Source organism: Acomys russatus, chromosome 16 (assembly GCF_903995435.1).
Source record: "Acomys russatus chromosome 16, mAcoRus1.1, whole genome shotgun sequence".
NCBI classification, from domain to species: domain Eukaryota; kingdom Metazoa; phylum Chordata; class Mammalia; order Rodentia; family Muridae; genus Acomys; species Acomys russatus.
In genome coordinates, this window is record NC_067152.1 from 12,610,439 (window position 1) to 12,628,163 (window position 17,725).

At 49.2% G+C, this 17,725-nt stretch overlaps 1 protein-coding gene across 8 annotated transcripts in view; it reads left to right on the forward strand.

Moving 5' to 3' along the window:
• Nucleotides 1-17,725, forward strand: part of Bcas3 (BCAS3 microtubule associated cell migration factor) — a 464,077-nt gene that overhangs the window by 429,083 nt on the left and 17,269 nt on the right. For all 8 annotated transcript variants that reach the window (XM_051158189.1, XM_051158193.1, XM_051158191.1 and 5 more), the window contains one exon: nucleotides 10,823-10,990. In XM_051158189.1, the coding sequence (XP_051014146.1) occupies nucleotides 10,823-10,990 (168 nt within the window). The remainder of the gene's footprint in view (nucleotides 1-10,822; nucleotides 10,991-17,725) is intronic.

The following is a 17,725-nucleotide window of genomic DNA, read 5'->3' on the forward strand; positions in this document are numbered from 1 at the left end:
TATTTGATTTGTGTGTGTATGTGGTGTGTGTGTGTGTGTGTGTGTGTGTGTGTATGAGAGAGGGGGAGGGAATGTATAAATGTGATCATCGGACCCCTGAAATTGGAGTTACAGACAGTTCTGAGCCTCCATGGAGATGCTGGGAACTGAACCTATGCCCTCTAGAAGAGCAGCCAGTGCTCATTACCCCTGAGCCATCTCTCCAGCCTCAGTCCCACGTTCTTCAGAATTTTTAAAAACAACTATGTGCTTTTGTCTTGATTTAAACTTACCATCATATAAAGAATTCCCAGGACACAGGATGCGCATAGCTCAGTGGTGGAGTAACGGACACACAGGCAAGCCCTGTCTTCAAGTACCCAGCACCACGAAAATGGTCTTTGTTTTTAAGGTCATCTCTTCATAACTGTGTAATCACCCACTGTAAGAATGGTAACTTAACACATGCCTTCTTGAAAGGCTGTGGTAGGGTGCCCAGTGAGAACCTGACTCGTGAAGGGCTTTTGGCTTCCTGATCGGTCCGTTGAATGTGTTCCCAGAAGGGGCCTTCTCAGCTCAGTAGGTGGGCATAGCTTTAGTCTATCTCCAGATGACACTTTAGGCAATATTACCAGCGATAGTCTCAGTGGCCGTGGCCTGCCTCATTCTGTCCTTGCCATGTGGGATTCTATTTACTTATTTACGTACTTGTTTCTTTATTTAAAAATTTAGGGAACTATTGAGTGTGTTGGTACAAACTTTTAACCCCAGCATTCAGGGAGTAGGTGGATCTCTGTGAGTTTGAGGTCAATGTAGCCTGCAGTGAGTTCTAGGCCAGCCACCCCTGTCTCAAAGTGTGGAGGAGGGGGGCACGGAGCAGCTAAAAGTTCCTGTCCCCACCCTCAGGTGGATGTCAGAGACCTTTGTTAGAACCATTTTTCCTGCCTCTTCATCCTCAGGCTGACATTCTTGGTGAAGTGGGGTACACACACATACCTACCCACGTGTTCTGACTCCCCATCCGAGGCTCTTGCTGTGCACCTCACACCTCAGCAATCATCCTCAAAGTACTTGTCTTCTCACCTGAGGGTTCTCCCATATTCCCTTCACATCCTAAACTTTCCACAAAATCCCTGCCCCCAACACACCTGCTCACAGAGCCATGAAGTCATTTTCTGTGTGGGCCCTGTACCCATTTTACAAGGTACTTGTCCAAACGCAGTATCATAACACTTACAAGTGTCATTGATTTTTTTGGTTGCAGTTTATGATTGGGGCATCTCCTTTCTACAGATGAGAGCAAACACTCAATTGGCAGTGTCAGAACCAAGGGTTTTGTAAGGTGGAACAAGGAAACAGAACAGTGGGGAAGCTGGTGGTGACCATCAGCTTTCTAAAGGCTCCTTTATTGTCTTTCAAGGATTAAAAGATTGTTTTAAGGTCATTTGGATTATTGCATTGACTCAGGTAGACTAGAGTCTCCTGTTCTCAGGAAAAACTTGTCTGTTTTAAGGTCTGTCTACTTCCTTACAGCCAGCTTAATCATGTGCCATTTATCATGAGTGACCTCATTTGATTTGCTGCGGTCTTTTGAGGGCCTCCTGCAAGATCTTAGTCCAAAACAATGGCCTCCCAAAAGTTTTGCTTTAATTCCAGAAGTAGGTAGGTATCTGAGGCCAGCCTGGTTTACGTAGTGAGTTCCAGACCAACCAGGGCTGAGTAGTGAAACCCTGTTTCAAAAGCCGAACAAAACAAAACTAAACACAAGTGACGTGTATCCTCTTCCTCTCCCATTTCTAGAAGCCACAGGCTTAAAATGAACATATCTGCAGGGTCATGTTCCTTCCTAAGTCCTCCGAGGAGAGCCTGGCTGCTGATGTTCCCCTCTCTCTCTGTCTCTCTCTCTGTCCCTCTCCCCTCCCTCTCTCCCTCCATCCCTCTCTCTCTCTCTCTCTCTCTCTGTCTCTCTGTCTCTCTCTCCCCTGTCTCTGTCTCTGTCTCTCTAGGGCTGCCTTCCTTCTGTATCTGTGATCGCCCTCTTTCACAAAGACAACAGAATGATCTTGAAACCCTCAGTTATACCTATTTCTTGTTAATCTCTGTGTATCAGAATTGCGTGTGTGTGTGTGTCTGTGTTGATGTGCTGTGTGCATGTATATCTGTGTGTGTGTATGTGTGGGTGTATGTGACTGTGTATGTGTGTATGTTTAAGCACTGACATGCCACAACACACTGTAGCAATCAGAGAACAACCTCAGATATCAGCCCTCACAGCTTCTCTCATGTTTCTGGCTGGGCCTTTCATTGTTGGCTCTTGGCAGACTACCTGGCCCATGCATGAGCTTTCCATGAGTCTCCTCTCTCTGTCTCCTCTCTCTTACTGTAGGAGTGCTGGTTGCAGATGCATGCAGTTTCATACCTTGGTTCTAGGAACCCAAACCAAGTTCAGAGCCTTACATTTGTGTGGCCAGTATTTTACCCACTGAGCCATCTTCCGACACCAAGATGTTATTTCTAAATAAGGTCACATTTGGAGTCTATAACTGGACATGTGTTTGGGAAGGTGAGTGTGGGACTCTGTAGTAGGTGAAGTCACCAAGGTCACCTGTCATGGGGAAATGACTTTTCCTGGGTCACAAAATGAGAAAGTAACAAGAATTGGCATTTGACCCCAGGTCTCCTGATTATCATGTGCCTTTAATTTGTTAAAAACAGGGCTGCTGCCCCACTGTGTTTGGTTATATTATCTGCTTCATAGGAAATGAGATTTGGTAGCTATTACCCTAAGATACCTCAGACATCATCTCACCATTGCTGAGTTAGTGTATTATTGACAGTGACATTGAAGCCATTAGTGCCAGTGGGAATCCCTTAGGTGGGAGTCACTCTCTTATATTCAATATGGTGACACCCACAGGGGATGGCTGACTTGCCTAGAGTAACCAGAAAACTTAAGGAGAGAATTCTGGTAATAAGGCTCTGGTTCATAATCTCTGTTCTGACTTTTACCACGTACATTGTCACTGAATTGCCTCACTGTTCTAGTGACATGAAAACCTTAATGCCTCCATCACTGCTTAGCCATAGCCCAAACCTTACAGCCAAGCAGCTGCATATGGGACTAACATGGCTTACTGATGGTCATAAATCATTAAATAATCTGAGTAACAATGTCTGTATGAGTCATAACACAGAGCTGGGGCCCAGGCCCCTTGCTGTGTAGCACATCTGACTGTGAGTGTGGATCCTATACTCATTTGTCATGTAACAGAGGTAGGCTCTGAGAAATGTGTTTATCGTTTGCATGAGCATCTTGAGTCTTCTTGTAAAAACCAAAATAGCACACACAAGTCACTCACTTGATGTTGTCTTCCCCACTCTTTTTTTTTTTTTTTTTTTTTTGGTTTGTTTTGGTTTGGTTTGTTTGTTTGTTTGTTGTATGGGAGGGTCTTGCCATGTGGTGCAGACAGGCCTGAAGCACACATGATCCTCTTGCCTCAGCCTCTCACGTACTGGGGCTCTAGTCATGCGCTCTGATGGCTCTTAGAATTAAGGGATGCGGTAAATACAAGCCGTGGGAGGCTGCTGCCTGCAGAACCCAGCAAACTGTTTTGTAGCCAACTTTTTTTAAATAAAAGGAATACGCACTCTAAAGTAGCAATGGTACATAAAGTCACTGCCAAGTATGAGACGGCACATAATAGTGAGTGCCGTTTTCAGCAAGCTCCCCCCTTGCTGTATTGTCGTTGTACTTGGTACCAGGTTACATAAGGATTTTGTTTTGTTTTGTTGTTTTTTGTTTTTTGAGACAGGGTTTCCCTGTGTAGCCTTGGCTGTCTTGGACTCACTTTGTAGACCAGGCTGGCCTTGAACTCGCAGCACTCCGCCTGCCTCTGCTTCCCGAGTGCTGGGATTAAAGTCGTGCACCACCACGCCCAGCTACATAAGGACATTTTAACACATGTGTATAATATACTTTTTGTCCTTTTGAGACAAGGTCTGTTCAGTAGCCGAGGCTGGCCAAGAAGTCACAGCAGTCACCTTGCTTCAGGCTCCTGACTGCTGGAACTATAAGCATGAACCACCATGCCCTGCATGAACCATGCTTCTCTGTAGAAAATATAATGGGTGTGCCTTCACTGACACCCCACAGACCTGTATACAACGCCTTGCACTGTGGTGATGGCTGTGTGTCACTTGGTGACGAGCTATCCGGTTCCACTAACTCGTGGACTACCATCTCCCACGTAGACTGCAGCCTTGTTGTACGGCATGTGAATGGAGTTTTGGGGGAGCCAAGCATTCATATCCTCTCACCCTACCTACTTTTCTAACATAAGCCAATCTGTTATAAATAACATGCTACTGACATGTTTAAAATATGTTTGGGGGTAGAACACAGCTAGTAACCAAGTCAAAGTTCTCTGGAGCTTATAGGCAGGCAGGCAGGCAGATTTGTTATAGGCATTAATTTGTGATTGTGGAAGCTGGGAAGCCCCACTGATGCCTGGGAGCATCTACAAGTCGAGAGGCCTGACGGCCAGGAACCTTGAGTCCTAAGGGCAGAAGAAGACAGGATCCCAGCTCAGGGAAAACAGATGTCCTCTTTTTCTACTTTGGTGGGACAGTGCCACACACCCACACTGGTGAGGAGGGCCGTTTTGCTCCCCTCTCCCAGAGACAACAAGAAATGCTTTGCAGGTATCTGGGTATCCTTTGGCCTGGTTGGGTTAACACATAAAACTGACCAGTGCTCCAGGTGACAATAATGTCCGCAGCTGTGCTTACAGTGACCAGCCTACAAGGTGGAGAAAGTGGTGCTCCTCACTGCACAGGCCTTCAGCTCAGTCTGTCTAGTGAGTGAGACAAGGAGGCTCCAGCATCGAGCTGGGACCTTAGTTGCCGTGGGCGTCTTTATCACAGTGAACTCCCCAGAAGGCTCATGTCTTGAGGAGCATTGTTTATTCCAGATTCTGCATCGGGTGTGTCACCCTTCTCCCTGGTGGCTAGAAATCTTTCCACGGCAGGTTTTCAACCGACTTCAACCCTGGATGAATCTAATTGGCACAGATAACAAGAGTGTGATTAGATACGATTGACAGAGAAGAGGACCTCACCCGCCCCGCTCCTTCTACCTGGGGCCTCTCTGCCCCCTTGACAATAGTACACAAAGGCAGAGCACGCGCTTCCCACACATTCCCCAAGATGCCAGCTTCCCAGCTGCCACAGCATATCTTTAATGGGTGTATGAAACCCAAGAACAGGATGCTGAGCTGGGGGCCAGAATTCTGGAAGCCCACCTGCACACCCTGGGCCACCCCAGGCCCCATGGGCTTCATCTGTCCAAATCTCAGAATCTGAGTGCACAGAAAGCAATAGAGGGAGCCTGTGCTGTCTGCCCGCCTCACCTTCTTTTTAAATCTTAGTTCCATTTTCTGCCTATCTTGGACCTAGACGGCCAAGCTCTGGCACTCTGGTGCGAGTGGCTGTCACCTTTCTCAGGTGACCGTGAACATGACTGATGGAGTCCTGGACTTCTTGGACTCTAGAGGAACCCAAGCCTTCAGGAACCATCTGGAAGGGCATAGCGTGTGAACAGCATGGGATATGGATGGGAGTGATCTATAGGGTCCCCAGGTTAACCTGAGTCCGCACATGAGCTCAAGCTATCAAAACCACCCTGAAATTACTTGCATAATTTTTATATGCAAACATGCTATTTGTTTTCCCAGTGCTGGAGTCCAAACCCCCAGGGTCTCGTGTGGCTCACATTTGTTAGACAGGCACTCTACCACTGAGCTACATCCCAGCCATTCAGATACCCCCTCCCACATTGGGAGTTAAATGTTGAACTTCAAGTAAGGTGAGGAGGCACGCTGCCACAGGGCTATACCCGCAGACCCAAAAACCTCACACATTTCCTTGGAAAATGCATGGCTTTCGCCAACTCCACTTGGAAAGTTGAAAGTCACCTTCTACACTGTCTCAGTCTGGGGTTTGTGCTTACTGCCCCCTCAGTAGTTTCCTGGGCTTCCTCTGAGCACTTCAGACTTAAACTCAACCTTAGAAAAGGAGATTCAGAGAATACTAGGATATGAGGCAACCCTTGTCTCTCTGGCTCAGGAGATGCTAGTAGCCGCTGCGTCCCAGGGCTTTGTAAACTATGCTCCTTTCCCCTTGCGCTGTTTCCCTGTTCCTCAGAACAAGAGTGGACACTAGTCAGTGTTAGATGGCTGTGAGTCTGATGGAACCGCCAGCATGAGGGCTGTGTAAACAGCGTCAGCAACAGGCCCCGGTTGCCAAACATGTGTGCCCTGAGCTCTGCAGATAGCCTGCTCGAGGTGAGCATTTTCTGGCTCCTTGGAACAGTCCTGTCTCCATAAAGGGACACAAACATCCCCTGTCCAGGGGAGTGTCTCAGGGCAAGTCCAATGAAGGATAGCTGTTGCTTCAACACTGACAAGAAAGACAGGTTCCTAAGTGCCAGGATAGACCTCATCCTCCAAGGGCTTGGCCTCTTCACCCTGAACCTGCTGATCCCTGCGTGCCTGCAGCACAACTCTCACTTGAGTGCACTTGGGAGGTTCACCAGATCAGGGCTGCCCCAGAAAAGGATGTTGGAGTCTCCTCAGGGCCTCTGTCTAGGAGCGTGAGGGAGGCTGTCACCTCTCTGCAGCATCTTAGAACAACAGAGGGCTCAGGGCTCAATCACTGAGCACACAGGTTCCCTCGACACCCTGCCCACAGCTCCTTAGCTATGCCCACCCTAAGAGACTAGATCTGTTGGCTTGTGTTCTCCCAAGTACTGTCAGACAGACAGGGTGACTACTATACTGTAAGGACCTTGGGCTGGGCTCAGGGTGGTCAGGCTATTGAAAGGCATTGGTGGAGGTGACAGGCATTCTCAGCACTCCTCAGGGAAGACAGAGGTGATTTTTACATATAACTGTTCTCCACAGCAGGTGCCACTAGGGGAAGCACCATGGGAGCTAACAGGACGAGCTCCACGCTAAGAATTAAGAGACGTGTTCCAGATCTGTCATTTACAGACTCCAAACGTGTCATTTAAGCTCTCCATGCTCCAGCTCCCCTGTAAATTAAGGTGTCACGAGCATCGTGACGGTCAGAATGTCCAGCGCAGTCTCCAGTGGCAAAGGGTGTACTGACTTGGCATTGTCGTCATAATCAAGATAGCTATAGTTACTGTTTGCGGTGCTGGGCATCAATCCCAGGGCCTCCCACAGGCTATGCAAAGACTCTGCCGCTGAGCCATACATACCCCGTGATATTCACCTGTTCACAAACACACCTGTTGTGTGTGGAGCACTCACACGTCAGGCGCTCTTATTTGTCGAGCTCAGTCCCCACAGTGGGACCCCACCCCTGAGGTGGGGTCAAGGCTCTGAGGCCCCTGCTTTGATCCTCACGTCTTCCTCCTTCCTCCTCCTCCTTCAACCTTAATTCTATTTTCTGCCTATGTATCTTGGCCCTACATAGACTCAAGTGACTGTCCCCTTTCTCAGGTGAACATGGCCACTCAGTTCACAAGGCTGTTGGGACGAGCTTGGCCCATGGAGTCCTGGACTTCTTGGACTCTAGAGGAATCCAAGCCCTCAGGAACCATCTGGAAGGGCAGAGCGTGTGAACAGCTGAGGGTATGGATATGCTTAGGCAGCTAGCACTGCTCAGAGTGTGTTTTAGAGTGTGTGTCCAGTTCCTGCTGTTTGTTTGTTTCTCTTTGGGTTTTGGCTGTGTGTGTGTGTGTGTGTGTGTGTGTGTGTGTGTGTGTGTGTGTGTGTGTGTGTGTTTGAGTCAGAGTTTCTCTATGTAGCCCTGGTTGTCCTGGAACTCGCTCTCTAGACCAGGCTAGCCTCAAATTCAGATCCGCCTGCCTCTGCCTCCCAAGTGCTGGCATTAAAGGCGTGCGCCACCACGCCTGACCCCACTTCTCACGCTTATACCAGTTCATGATTCTTTTCTCCCATTACTTTGTCCCTTCATATATTATATACTAGCTGGACATGGTGACACATAACTATAATCTCAGCCCATAGGAGGCTGAGGCAGGAAAGTCGGTAGTGCCACACCAGCCCAGGCTGCATAGTAAGAACCTGTCTCAAAAGCAAAACCAAAAAAGTACATATTCCTCTAGCTTTTACCATCTCTGGACTGGACCCTCTCTTCCAAACCCTTCTTTCGTTGTTTGTTTCCTTTCTTACCCAAACCCCTCTTGCTACAACCTTTTTTTTCCCCCTTCTCCCTGCTTGACTTCAGTCCTCTTGGCCTTCCTTCCAGCTCCTTCCCTGACCTCTAAACACAGTATGTATTGGCACGGTTTTAGAGGCAGGTGCCCTGGTGCTCTTGTGACATGAGTGTGGTCCCTCCACTCCCAAGCTTGCAGGCCCTGAGTTAGAGAAGGAGCGGCTACCTTTTCTTCTGATGTCACTAAGCATGGGTGTCCCAAGCTTTGGGACAATAGTGAGGACAGAGCTCTTGATGTCTCACTAGAGCACCCGAGCTCAGCTCCCCAAGGGAACCTGGTTCAAGACCTTGGTACTTTGAGAAGGAGCAGAGACTAACTCTCCTGTCACTTCCAAAGAGTCGTAGCTGCCACCTCAGACACCTCAGACAGGGACAAAGCAGTAGAGGTACCTTCCCAACATAACTAAGTAGGAACGGATCTGCAAGCGTAGCCTCTGTCCTTAGGCCCGTGTCCTTGGGGACACACTCCTGGGAGTGTCAGCCATGGCCCTGGCTCCTGCTAGTGTATAGCTATAGTTCAGCAGCGGCCCTTTAAGGATCCAGTGACACTCATTTCCTGCTGCCTCAACTCTCATTCCTGGCTCCTCAGACCCCCATCCTGCCCAGTGGAAGGCAGCTCCCCACATTAAGGTCCCACCTGATAAACAGACCCCAAGTACCACACCCTCCAGGCAGACTCCTTGGGGGGCGGGGTTGTATCTGCAGATGCTGTGCTCTCTCCTCGTGCCAGGAATCTACCTCACAATTAGGTGAGAAATAAATCAAAGCCAATGCTGCCTGATGAAATTCAGGAGCCGACAGTGACCCTTGCCACACATATAAATCCCAGCGGGCCGGCCAAGGGCCTTTGTCTGGTCAGAGGGTTCAGGATTATCGGGGCCCACTTTGCTGATGTATGGAGGCACCGGCTGTCGGAGTGTTTACTAACGGTTATCACCTCCAGGCTGTGGTCCTTATCACAGGCAGGGCCGCCCGCCGGGGCCGGGGCTCGCACCCTCTCTATTACCACCTGTCAGTGGCGGCGAGTGTGCACTGACACTGCCCAGTCCTGCCCGCCGGGGAATGATAGTTTCTGACGGCTGATCAAAGAGGAGAGACAAGGCCTGATAAAGAGTGTGCATTTCATGTACTTTTTAACTTTGGGGAAACACTGCCATTTGCATTTTTTTCCCCTGTCCTCCCCGTGCTGGCAGGAACCAAGCCCAATAAATGTAGTGGATTCAGTTACCTAGTCGCTGGGGAAATGGTATGTGCTTAAAGCAACAGACCATGACCTTAATCTTTTTCCAAGAGAGACTGGATGAAATAAGCGTTCTCCCGTGAGCTTGCCGTAGAATAAAGCCGAATGACTTCACTTCAGACTTTGAAGTGATCTCGCACATAACGTATGTCTAATCTTGGCATCCAGCGGAACGCTGTGTACTTTCTGGAACTCAGGAACAGGTTTGGATTAAGGAAGGATCCTTGTTTAAGATGCTATCACCCAGCTGTATCGCTCACATCCCTGAAACAGTACCCCGGACATGCCCATGCCCCTGACTGCCAGTCTGCAGTGAGGTAGAACGAGTTCCAGATCTAGGCCGAGGTCCCTCTGAGTCCTGGCACCAAGTCTGTCACGGCCTGCTGTTGAGTCTAAGCCTTTGACCTCACTAAGCCCCACCTGTTATAGGTTACAAAGGATGGTAGCTTAGGAAGTTTCTTGTTTTTAAGTTTAGGTTATGCAAACTCCTATGTATTAATCTTGGTGGTGGTGTAGTGTGGTGTGTGTGTGTACTTGCATGTATTCCACAGAGCGTAATGGAGATCGGAGTACCAGTCTTCACCTTCCACCTTGCTTAATACAGGGTCTCTTTGGTGTTCACCATTGCGCGCACCAGGCTAGCTGGCCCACGCGCTTCCAGGAACTCTCCTGTCTCTGCCTCTCATCTCACCATAGGAACACAGGGATTACAGATGCTTGCGCTGCTACACTCAGCTTTGCCTGAGTTCTGGAGATCCAAACTTGGGTCTTCATGCTTGCGTTCAAGGCTTTAGCTGTTGAACCACTCCCCGCCACCCCCCGCCCCCAGGCCGCCTTTTATTTTCGACAGTGTCTCTCGTAGGCTAGCCTCAAATTCTCTGTGTGACTGAAGAATTCTCATGGACTTCTGGCCTTCTGGCCTCTACCTCTTGTTGGGGTTACAGGCATGTGCCATCTGGTTTCTCTAGCTGTATTCGGTGCTAGAGACTGTAACACCTCAGGCATGCCAACTGTAACCACTCCTGGGAATCTAGGTGAAGAGAGATCCTGTCAGGGAAAAGCACCGTCACTTGAGTTTGAACCTGAGGGGCTCCTTCACCTTACCCTAGCTCTCAGAAGTCTCTGAAGACCGGAGGAACCCCGTCACCCCTCGGAGACTGTTTTGTAACTTCACGTGCCTCAGATATAGCAATCATTCATATATGCGTACAGTCTGACCTGCTGTGCGCCTTCCCACACATTCCTGTGCCTGGGTGACAGGCCGCAGGCGGTGGGTAGACAGAAAACAGTCTGCCCTCCAAAGGCACGGACTCAACATCGTATGTTCCATGTGTGTTGCAGGTACCTTTGACCGGAGCGTGACCCTGCTGGAGGTGTGTGGGAGCTGGCCTGAGGGCTTTGGGCTGCGGCACATGTCCTCAATGGAGCACACAGAGGAGGGCCTCCGGGAGCGGCTTGCTGATGCCATGGCCGAGTCACCAAGCCGAGACGTTGTAGGATCTGGAACAGGTAAAGGTGTCAGCAGACTTCTAGCCCGACTTGGTTGTGATTGGAAGCGGTTGGTATTGAGCCGAGGGGAGAGGACATCTGTTCGTTTTTAACCATCTGTTTCCGTAGCTCCCCACTGTAGAAGCCTCTGATACTAGAAAATCCTGTGTGGAGGGCAGGTCCCAGCAGAACCGCCTCTCCTACCTGGAGCAACAGACAGAGATGCCTTGAGAAATATAACTGTAGGCCTGGGGCTATTGCTCCATATTGGAGTCCTTGCCCGGGACGCATGATCCCTAGCACTACAAGAGTGACAGACAGACAGACAGTTGTGCTTGCTGATCATTCTTTTAAAAAAAAAAAAAATCCCTCCATGGGAAGGAAGCAGAGCTAGCTCAAGCACACACACACACACACACACACACACACACACACACACAACTGTACAACTTTTCTTTTCATGTGCCTTTCATCCTCGACTAGTATCTTGAAAGTCCAGTAAGTCCCAAGTGGCTTCCTGCATCCATATGTTAATCGTAAGACATCTTTGAGTAGAAGTGACTCCTACTCCACATAAGTACATGCACACGTGAACACACACACACACACACACACACACACCATAGTCATCCCAGCACCATTCAGCTACAACACAGACTCCCTCTGCTCCCATTTCTAAAACACTTCTTTCTCCTTTACTCTCTGTCTCTGCTGTTACTAACAGCCCAGGCCTGCGTTCACAGTCACCCAACAGACCCTGTGCCAGTTTGCCGAGGTCAGCGGGCTGAACAGACCCTTGGCTTCCTGACCTCAGGCCTTCCTTCTCTTTCTCTCCTGAGTCCTGAGCGCATCATCTCAGCTATGACCTGTCCCAGCCCCTCCCCACTTTATTGTAGAAGAGGACACCAGTAAGGAGGAACTGAGAACCCCTGGGTGGCTGGTGTGGTGCCGTGCCTGACATGGGCGATCCATCATGTTTTTTGGGGGGCCTTGGGGGGTGGGGCTCTAGGTATTAAGTTCAACAGAGAGGTGTCTGTCCCCCTACCCCCGCCCCGTCTCTGGCCCAGTCCCTCTGTTCCTTTACTAAGAGGGCAGAGAGTAGTGCCTTTGCAGCTTAGTGGCTTCTGCCTAAATAGTCATCAGCACCTGCATCCTGCAGTGGAGAGGTGGGAGGAGTTAAACTAGAGCTAGGGAGCACCTACCAGGTCCTAGATGGCAGCTACGTGGCCAGAAGGAAAGGCAATGTGTACCTCCAGAGCTACAGCAGGCTGCACCCCTCCATCAGGCACACACACATAGACCACCTGCATCCTTACACCCCATACACATAGTAAATTCATCCCAAGGCTGCTGTTCCCCCCCCCTCCACTTCCAGAGATAGCAGCTCCTCCCCTCCCCAGTACCAATGCAGGATCTAACCCAGTAACAGTAGCACAGCCATGCCCTCCATGTCAGGACCCCTGGCCAGCCGTGGTTCCTCCCATGAACCAGAGCCTATGTCCCTGAGTTCACGCCCAGGAGTCTCCCTCTTCCGGGGGCTTGGAGCACCTAGAATGGTCCCATCTGCCACCACCTTATTCAGCAGCATCTGTGGGCAGCTCGGCAGGTTTATTTAGTCACAGGAGCTTCCGCTTTGCAGAGAGCGACCTGAACAAAGATGGCAAAGATTCATCTGCCAGACAGCTGAGGGACTTGGGAGTTTCTGACCTTAATGAGCAGGCTTGTGAAATTAAAAAGAATTTAGAGAAAAAAGAAAGAGGAAATTAAAAGAGCATACCCCACAGTAAAAAAGAAAAGGGGGGAAAAAAAGCTCCTTCCCCCACCCCTGCCTTTTATTTTTTTCCCAGCAGTAGGATCTCATTTTCTTCTTCAAATGGTCACCAAAGGGATTTTGTTGGTTTTCCTTGGCCATATTAGATGAATGGTTGGTTGTTTTGTTTTAATTTGCCTCCATTTTTTAGGTCAGTAAGCAAATCAGATAAAAATTAACCACTTTCCTTCTCTGTGGCTGACATGCACTTCTTTTGCTAATACAGTGCCCATAGATGAGTCTCCAGCAGGGCACTCTGCCCACCAGGCCTCCGCTCTTCTCTGTCCACTCCAGCTCTCTTCTCTTGGTGCTTCACGGGCACACAGATAGGCAGCACTGGGTGTCTGCCTCTGTTGGGACTCTGGCGTAGTAAATAAGTCAGGCCGTCAGTGTCTCCCCAGGCACCTTCATGCCGATATCTCCTTATCAACTTGTGGCTGAGGCCATCTCAGACTTTGCTCTCCAGACCCCTGACACAGAGGCCCTTGTATTGTGTTAACACTGTTCATGGTGGGATGGCTAGCGCTGGCTGTATACAGCCAGCCCTCCAAAGGGAAGCAAAAAACAACCCTCTCACACACAAAAGGGACCCTGACGCCTAGATATCAGTAGTGTGAAAGCTCCCATTGTCATTGTTTATTAGTAGCTATCAGCATGTCAGACAGGCCACTGGGTGCCTGAAGGCGGAGCAGTCTCCTGGCTCTAGTGCCTCACCAAAAGGGGAAGGACAAATGAGCTGTCACAGAAGGAAAGGAAATCCCTACTGTCCATAGCCGGATGTGGAGAGCCGTTAGTCAAGGACAACATTTTGGTTTGATAGGACAAATACATTTGAGATCTATTGCACCATACATTGGCTATACTAAATAATAACTTACCATATTTTTGAAAAACAGCTAGGCAGATATATGTTAAATGTCCTCACCACCAAAAATCAAGGTAAGTATATGAGGTAATGTGTGTTAATTAGTTCTGTTCAGCCATTCCACAATGTCTGTGTGTTACAAAGCATCATGCTGAACATAATGGGAGTCTGCTTTCTTAAAAGAGTGCTCTGCAGGCCGACAGCGCCGTTCTGGCCCAGGAGCTGATGCGGTATTAGACAAAGTTGGTTGAGGATGTAGCCTGTGCAAGTCCTTGGGTTTGATCCTCAGAGCCAAAGAAGGGAGACGAGAAAGGCAGAGCCCAGCCCTGGTCTGTCAGTATCGACGCTTCTCTTTTCTTTCTTCCAGTGCTGAGGGCTGAACCCAGGGGCTCACACATGCTAGGCAGGCACTCTGTCACTCAGCCGTACCTCCAGCCCAGCAGCTGCAGCTTCATAGGCATATATTAAAGTTTGAGAAGATCTGTTTAAAATGTGGTGACCATGCAATGCAGATGTCAGCCCAGCCCTCTGTGGCGGCTGCTGGCCACTCAGTCTGATCAGCTCCTACATGTGATTTGCAAGTCCATCTGGGCTATAACTGGCCACATTGCTCTCCTGTTGATGGCCCCGCACCCCTCTTACCCATCGCCTCTCCATCATCCCTTCCCACAACTTTCCAGTTTGACGCGCATCTAGCCTTGTTCTTGTGTTGTTCCAGAAAACCACGTGCTGTTCAGTTGGGCCTCCACAGATAGGTGGTCCCCATCACGGTGCTGTGCTGTGCAGTTCCTGGTGCCCGCTCTTCCATTCTTAGTTGGCACCTGGCTACTGACAGGCGGCCGCACCCACTTGGGTACTGCCTGTTTACTGACGAAGGTCTTCCACATCCACATGGGTGTCAACTGTTTACTAATGAGGGGCTATACCTACCTAGGTGCTGGCTGAGGTCTGCACCCACCTGGGTGCCAACTGTTTACTGAGGTCTACATCGTCCTAAATGCCTACTGTTTACGAAGGCCTACACCCACCTAGGTGCCACTTGTGTACTGGCTGCCAGTTACTTACTAATGAGGGTGTACAGCCACCTAGGGTCCTGCAGCTCCGCACAGCCACTGCTTGTTGATGGGGTTTCTGGCCTTTGCCTTTTGCTAAGACCCCCCCCCCCCCCAGCTCTCTGATCCTATTGCTACTGTTCAGGTACAAATGTGTCTTTCTTCCACAGTGATACTGTTTGAACCCAGCCACCCCGCCCCACCGCATTGTCCCGGTTCCCTACCATACTCTCTAGTCTCACACTGTCAGAGAAGGGTTGTCATCTGAGAATCCTGTCTGCTTCCCACCACCCAGATCCTAAACATCCCCTCTTGCCAAAGAGGGGCATTCCTGTCTCATTCTTTCTTGCCTTCTCCAACACCTCGCATCCAAAGCCCAAGCCCTTGTGCATAGACCGCAGTTCAAATATTAAGGGCCCACAGGCAGTTCTTGAGGCCGAGAAGGGCTGTCTTTGCCTGGTGACATTATAGCCTCCTTTCCAGTCCCTATAAATTATCACTCAAGGAGAGGCTCCGTCTTGTTCAGTCCACCATTACCTTAACTCTATTCAGAAAAGCTTCATCTTTGCCCCCCCCACTTTGTCCTGTAAATACATATTACATCCTGACCCAGTGTGCCAAATACCCAAGCTCTCACAGTGCATGCCCCAGATGTGCACTCCAGGCACTCTACTTTGTTTTTATGATATTTAAGTGAGTTGTGATTTGCAATCTGAAAACCAAGGCTGTAGTTGATTCTGCTAGATCCTCTGGGTTTCCCTGTCCATATATTAGTGACCCAGCATCCAAGGCTTTAAGACTATTTTTAGTGAACTTTTATTTGTTCAAAGGATTGTGTTCCTCCCCCATTTCTTAACATGAGAAGCATATTTGGAACATCACATCGTTTTTACATGGTTACAGGAAGTTTTAGTCAGTTCATTAACAAATGTCTGTGATTTCCTATGCTTTGCAAGAAATGGCTTTAATAAGCTGTGTGTGCACATGGGGAATGCATGCATCGCTGCCAACCTTCACTGTAGGGCTGTAGAAAGTGAAGTCTCAAGGACGGCAGCTGAGGCTGGAGAGACAGCTCAGTGGTTCAGAGTGCTGGATGCTCTTCCAGAGGACCCAGGTTCAATTCCCAGCGCTCATATGTCTGTGTCTGCAACTCCAGTTACAGAGGCTCTGATGCCATCTCATCTCTCTAGGCACCACATACACTCGGCATACAGACAGGAACACATGCAGGCCAAACACCCATACATGCAAAAGGTAATCTTTTTGTGGGCTGGAGAGATGGCTCAGTGGTTAAGAGCACTCATTGTGCTTGGTATGGTGGCACATGCCTGTAATCCCAGCACTCGGGCAGAAGCAGGCGGATCTCTGTGAGTTCAAGGCCAGCCTGGTCTACAAAGCTAGTCCAGGACAACCAACATAGAGAAACCCTGTCTGAAAAAACCAGAAACAAAAAGAAAACAAAACAAAAGAGCACTCACTGCTCTTCTAAAGGTCCTGAGTTCAATTCCCAACACCCACATGGCAGCTCACAACTGATGCTGGTGTTGCAGAGAGAGTACCAATATACATAAATAAATGCATAAATAAATAAACCTTAAAAGTGTCTTTTAAAATTAGTAAATAAAAATAAATGGGAGCTTTGAGCATGGTGGCACAGGATTAAAAGAGGAAAACAGGTGCGGTGGTACATGGTTGTAATCCCAGCACTTGGGAGGCAGAGGCAGGTAGATCACTGTGAGTTCGAGGCCAACCTGGTCTACAAAGTGAGTCCAGGACAGCCAAGGCTACACAGAGAAACCCTGCCTTGGAAAAAAAAAAATTAAAAAGTAAAAATAAATGGGAGCTTCTGTGAGGAGTTGGTTTAACATGTACACTAACGCTGGTACCTTAGTGTGTTGGAGCCCAGTCCTGCCATGATGAAGATTGGCAGTTCCGGTAGGCTATGGACCTTCTGCTTGTCCCACTGCTGATGGCTAGAGACAGCCCCATCACATCACGAGGTACCACACAAGTGCCCGGACAGTGAAGTCACTTGCTCAGCCTTCAGATGCCCCCGCTTGTTGCTTCACCCTTATTCAAAGCAGATAAACAAATCATCAGTGCGCTTCATAATACCAAGCTGCTCATATGAGACTTGGTGTGAGGTTAATAGCAAGGTGTTGGCGTGCATGTCTATACATCCCAGAACTCAGAAGGTACAGGCAGGAAGATCAGAAGGTGAGGCTCATCCTCTGCTACATCCCTCCTGGACTACATTTTAAAAAAGGAAGAGAGATGGCTCAGTGGTTAGCAGCACTTACTGTTTTTGTACAGGACTGAGGTTCAATTCCCAGAACAACACATGAACACATGAAGTAAAATAAATGTAACCTTTTTTTTTTTTTTTAATGTAACTTCATTCAGGAGACTGTAGCCCTAGAGATCTCTTCCCTTACCAGCCATGGGGGTCGGCGGTTGTATGGGTCCCTCAAGCTCCTTTTCCAACTCTGTGCCTCATCCCCCGACCCCTCTCTTCTTTCTTTTTTCCTTTTGTTTTTATTTTTTAGGAAACGGACACAGTTTCTCTGTGTACTCTCAGCGCCGTGGTGAAGCAGAGGACCATGGCAAAGCTGAGGGCACCCACCCTGTGGTGGATGGGCCAGGGACAGCCAGTGCTGGGCTGGAGAGAGGGAAGCAGGGCGCCGTGGCAGGGACGGGGCAGGGACAGCCAGTGCTGGGCTGCAGAGAAGGCTCGGTGGGCAGAGTGTTTGCCGTGCAAACCCGAGGACTAGAGTGCAGAGCTCCAGAACCAGGGTGAACACCAGGTGGGCATGGCAGCCTAACTGTAATTCCAGCACAGACAAAGGGCCCTGGCGCAAGCTAGCTAAGCCCTGTCTCAAAGAATAAACAGTGACTTAGGGAGCCTCCATGAGTATGTGTGCACACGTGTGCCTACACACATACAAATGTGCACATATGCATAATACACATACCTAAACACAAACAAGAGATAGGGCTGAGGTGTCAGTGAAGGTTGGGCCCGTTTCCAG